Source organism: Cryptomeria japonica, chromosome 5, assembly GCF_030272615.1.
Source record: "Cryptomeria japonica chromosome 5, Sugi_1.0, whole genome shotgun sequence".
In the NCBI taxonomy this organism is placed as follows: Eukaryota; Viridiplantae; Streptophyta; class Pinopsida; order Cupressales; family Cupressaceae; genus Cryptomeria; species Cryptomeria japonica.
Window position 1 is genome coordinate 840,093,463 of NC_081409.1, and position 5,175 is coordinate 840,098,637.

At 34.9% G+C, this 5,175-nt stretch overlaps 1 protein-coding gene across 1 annotated transcript; it reads left to right on the forward strand.

Moving 5' to 3' along the window:
• The first annotated feature begins 1,093 nt into the window (after positions 1–1,093).
• On the forward strand, positions 1,094–4,756 carry LOC131042046 (probable L-type lectin-domain containing receptor kinase S.7). The gene is made up of 4 exons (XM_059221088.1): positions 1,094–1,470; positions 3,020–3,251; positions 3,396–4,026; positions 4,122–4,756. Exons 1-4 carry the CDS (start codon positions 1,094–1,096, stop codon positions 4,754–4,756), a joined length of 1,875 nt encoding a protein of 624 aa, XP_059077071.1.
• The last annotated feature ends 419 nt before the right edge of the window (positions 4,757–5,175 follow it).

Below are 5,175 nucleotides of genomic sequence, written 5' to 3' on the forward strand. Positions count from 1 at the left end.
GGGTTTCAAGTCTATTCAAAACTTGTTGTACGGGGTTTTGGGTTTTGAATCCCTATTAAATTTGAGGGTTTCAAGTCTATTCAAAACTTGTTGCATAGGGTTTTGGGTTCCCTCATAACATTTTTTTCCCTCAATCAAAAACATATTTTCCTACACTATAAGAGATGAAGAAACAATAATACAAAGTGGAAGTAGAAGTTGGACATGATGTCCTCAATGACTTGTGTGTTCATCATCAATTTTTAATATCAATAATTACACACATTTTCATGTCTCATGTATTTCATTAATAGCTTACTAATCACAATGAATTTAAAGATCAATAAATATATTACATAAATAATAAGAAAATAATTTATAATTTATTTATTTATTTAAAATGTCAATAATTTATCTAACTAAATAACTTGCACATTGTTTATTATGTTGGGTTTTTACTCTAAAATGATAAGACAAATATAGTAGCAATTTACTCTTGTTCATTATATATATACACTCTTCTAGATATATGTAAGATAAATTATATTTCTACTTTATGTTTTATATAATTTATCTTATGGACATGGAGTACTACTTGCACAAGTGTGCTCCAACTAACATAAATATAGCACTGAAATAAATCACGATATTTAAGAGAGGAAGGAATATGGAAAGACTATACTTTCAAGGGGAAAAGAATGAGAAGCATTTTAATTTTAGTTGCTCAATATTTATAAGTAGTATGTTGAATATTTTGGTATTTCATTTGAGAAACATAGAGATCTTTAGAAATTTTCTTTCAAATTCAAGATTATAGGTATATAAAATTCCATATAAGAGAAAATTTCATAGAAAAATTCATATTCAATCATTGTCACTAAATATAAGGAAAATATAAAATTGTACATTAAAACTATTTTAATTACTTGAAGGATACATATAATAGTTGTTACATATCAACACAAAAAGGAAGACTTTATACAAAACAAAAACCAATATAAAATTTCTTTCACAATTAAATTTAAGTTCAAACTTTAGTATTAACTTACATTCTTTAAATTCGACCAACTAATAGAAAATCTAATAGGATATCTAGGCTATTGAACAATGGACGATGGACCAAAAAAAGTCAATTGTGGATTCTATTGAGAAAATGGTGGGTACAACTAGTGAGATGAAGAAAGTCTATGAGAGAAAATTGTCACAGATGGAGGATAAAATCAAGAAAGAGTTTAAGGGTAGATTGACTCAGATGGATAATAAGTTCCAAAAGGTCAATGAGAATTTGGTATCTTTGGTCACCTATAGCCACACAGTGGTGAAGAATTCTGCTAAGAGTATAAACACCATGGTAGGAAAGCTTGAATCCCTTCATCAGGAGGGTACTACAATGGATGTTGATGCCTTGGACAAAAAAGAAGAAGAAACAATTGTGCCTTGTAAAATATCTAGAGCTAATTTGAAGAAGAAATTTGCAAATAAAGAAATTCGGTAGCTTAAGAAAATTGCTCTAAACATGACTTGGTTGAAAACTGAGTCTACGAAGGCCCTAAAAAAATTGTACTACCTACTTCCTTTTTGATGTCTCTTTGCTAGCTTTTTGTTTTTTGTTACTTTTTGTTGTCTCTGGATTGTAATTCTTATGGTTTTACTCATGACATCTTTTTGATGTAGTTCTTTGTTAAAGGGTTTCGGGTCCCTTCAAAAAATGTTTGTTCTGTAATAAAAAAAACTTTCATTATTTAAATATTATACTTTTTTATTTTTAAATATATAGAGAAAAAATTGTTTGAAATTGACTCTTTTCAAAAGAAGAAAAGTGCAAACTAAAGACAAACCAATTTAAATAGATTCTAATTAAAATTAACTTTAATGTTATATAATTTAAATGCACAAGCTATCAATTATATGGAATTGTAGACGTTGGTTGTGCAAGTGATATGTGATATTTATTTTGTTTTCTCTTATATGATGGGTACTACTTCCAACAATCAAATGGAAGCTTGGGTTATTCTTATGATTCATAAGAAGGCTTGTGAGTTGGGTTAGAGGAAGTTTATTTGTTAATCTGATTCTTTGTTATTGGTTTCCCTTTTGAATAGTAAGAAATGTCGGATTTCTTCAAAGAAAATTGCTTCTCTAGTAAAAATGTTTTTTTGCTTTTTAAATTTTAAGACTATAACCTTTTAAATTGCACACCTTCAATAATCATGATGAGATGAGTTATTCTAGTTTCTATAAGATTGAAGATAATAATAGAACTTCTTGAATATTTCCTCTAATTACTTTGAAAATCATTTTTATCATTTAATTATATTTTTTATAAAAATAATCTACCATTATTTGTTTAATATATATTTTTAACACTTTTCTTTTCTTAAAACAAATTAAATGATTCCAATTTGTGCTCGCAAGGTGACAAGAATTCAAAAAGAAAAACAGCAAGTCGGCGTTAATTGCGAAGAAGAAATTGATGTCAAGCGGACATAACTAAGCAGTAATTCATCGAGTGGACGGAGTACTCCACTCCTCGTCCGCTTTCCAAAGCTCATCCCGCACAGAAACACTACAGGTTTGTTTAATCAGCCTTAATTAATCCGTCATTTTATAGTAGATAATTGATGTTTAATGTTATTTCTCTCCGTCATTTTATAGTGTATATAACATAGGAAATGATTTATAACAATAATAGAAGAAAATAAGTTTCAAAATACTCTGTCATGTGGGAAATGTTTGCCCACATGGCAAGCATTTCATCTCTGCTTTTCGTCTCCTCTTGTATTGCGTTTGCTGGTGTCCTCTTTCAAGCGCAAGCACAAAGCCCCCTCTTCATATTTCCTCCTGCAACAAATTTCAACCTGGAAGGGATCGCCATCACTGTATCGATTCCGTTCTGAAACGTGACTATCGTGCAACTCTCAAATGGAGACGAAACCCAGGCGACATTCTCGTGGATGACTTACAACCAACCAATTTCTCTGGGGAACAACTTTTCTCTTCTCACAATTTTTTCTTCTCATTTTCAATTTGTTATTGATAGAAACCATCCTGATTTATACCATTACGGCGATGGGCTTGCCATCTTCCTCGCTCCTTTCGGCTCCGTGCCGCCACTAAACTGTGAAGGCAAATGGCTTGGTCTTTTTAACCAATCCACCGATGGAAATTCTTCCAATCAAATTGTTGCCGTGGAATTTGACACTTTCGAAGATGAGCCGTTTGATCCAGATAACAACCACGTGGGAATCAATGTGAACAGTGTTGTTTCAAAGGTAGATTTGCTCATAAAAGGATTTCAATTCTTTTCGGTTTTAAATCGGTTTAACTTATGCTATTGGTTTTTCTTGTTTTACCCCATCGATATTATCTTCTTTATTTCTGATGTTTTATTTTTCGGCTATTATTTTATTGCTCAGGCAACTGTAGCCCTGTATGATAAATCGGTAATCACAATTGCTAGCGGAAGCGCACTGGACGCATGGGTCGATTATGACGGCTTAGCAAGGAGACTTGAAGTGTTTCTTACGTCGGAAGTGAGAAAACCAGAAACGCCAATTTTATCGTATGACGTAGACCTTACAAAGTTTCTTCCCCAAAAAATCAAGGTCGGAATTTCGCCTTCCACTGCATATTCATGGGATGTTCACGATGTTGGTTTTTGGGAGTTTTTAATATCTCATGATTCGCCGGCTCCCATGAAGACTCCCACGAAAAGGAATTATGTTTCAATAGTAGTCTTCACCTGCTTCATCACAGTCGCTGGATTTGCGCTCTTAGTGGGGTTGTGTTATTTCAGAAATAAAAGCGGCGAGGAGGAGGACATTGAGATGGACAATTGGATTAGCGAAGGACCGCGCAAGTTCTCTCATGCTGAGCTCAGCGCTGCAACTCAAAATTTTAGCCAAGAAAGAAAGCTTGGAGGGGGAGGCTTCGGCGATGTTTACAGAGGCATCTTGCCTGGCGCAAAAGAATCTGTAGCCGTTACAAGAATATTCCAACGCTCCAAACAAGGCAAAAAGGAATACCTCTCGGAGGTCACGATTATCAGTAAGCTGAGACACCGTAATCTTGTTCAGCTCTTGGGTGGTCCCACCGCCATCAAAAAGGCGAATTGCTTCTCGTTTATGAGTTCCTGCCAAAAGGAAGCCTGGACAAGTATATTTTTGGGGGTACTTGTTTGGATTGGGATCGAAGGCATGTTATTGCTTGTGACATCGCAGCAGCTCTTGTCTATCTTCACGAGGAGTGCAAAGAGCGTGTGGTGCACAGGGACGTGAAGGCCAGTAACATAATGTTAGATTCTGAGTACAGAGCAAAACTTGGAGATTTTGGGCTGGCAAGCCTGATTGCATGTAATCCTGGAAATGGTGCATCGACTGTTTTGGCTGGAACAGTTGGATATATCGCACCAGAATGTGTGGTATCCCGGAACCCCAGCACAGAATGGGACGTGTTTAGCTTTGGAGCAGTATGTTTGGAAATCGGCTGCGGGAGGCGGGTAGTTGATTCCAGCTTAGAGGAGCACGGGTGCAGACTTGTGGAATGGGTTTGGGATCTTCATTCCCAGGGAAAGCTTTTGAGCGCCGCAGATGAGAGGTTGAATGGAAATTTTGATGGAAAGGAAATGGAGAGGGTGCTCCAGTTGGGGTTGCTGTGTTCTCATCCGGATCACAAAGCGAGACCGAGCATGAGAAAAGTGGTCAATATTTTAGGATTCGACGCTGAGGTACCCCGTGTTCCGCTCACTTATCCTGTAACCGTGTGTGTCGCACTCTAGGTCATCTTGAACAGTCTTTGTTTCCGATGTAGGGTAAAATATCACCTCAAGCAAACTAGCAAATGTTTTAAAACTTATAGATGCAAGAAAAAATTACATAAGGTTTTATCGTGTCCTCAAGAAGTTATCTGACCTGGTTGAAGAATTATTATGGACTTTTTTTTTAGGTCAAATTAGTGAAATGCTGTAAGCATAGTATTGCCAATACAAAGGTAAATGGTGTTATAGTAAAAAATATATATTTATATTATCTTTGGTGTTGTTGTAAATAGTGTTGTTGTATGTTTATAATGTTAAATTGTAAATTAGCATTTGTATTGAAACAAGGTGTAAGGGTTACGTTGATAGTAAGATATACTTTGGATAATATATAGGAGGGCATAAATAAATAACATGAAAAAATAAAATTGCCTTTGTTG

Coding starts and splice junctions, on each gene's coding strand:
- LOC131042046 (XM_059221088.1), top strand. CDS start 1,094: ATGGACCAAAAAAAGTCAATTGTGGATTCTATTGAGAAAATGGTGGGT. Junction 3,252..3,395: donor TGAACAGTGTTGTTTCAAAG/GTAGATTTGCTC, acceptor TTTATTGCTCAG/GCAACTGTAGCCCTGTATGA. Junction 4,027..4,121: donor CTCGGAGGTCACGATTATCA/GTAAGCTGAGAC, acceptor TCCTGCCAAAAG/GAAGCCTGGACAAGTATATT.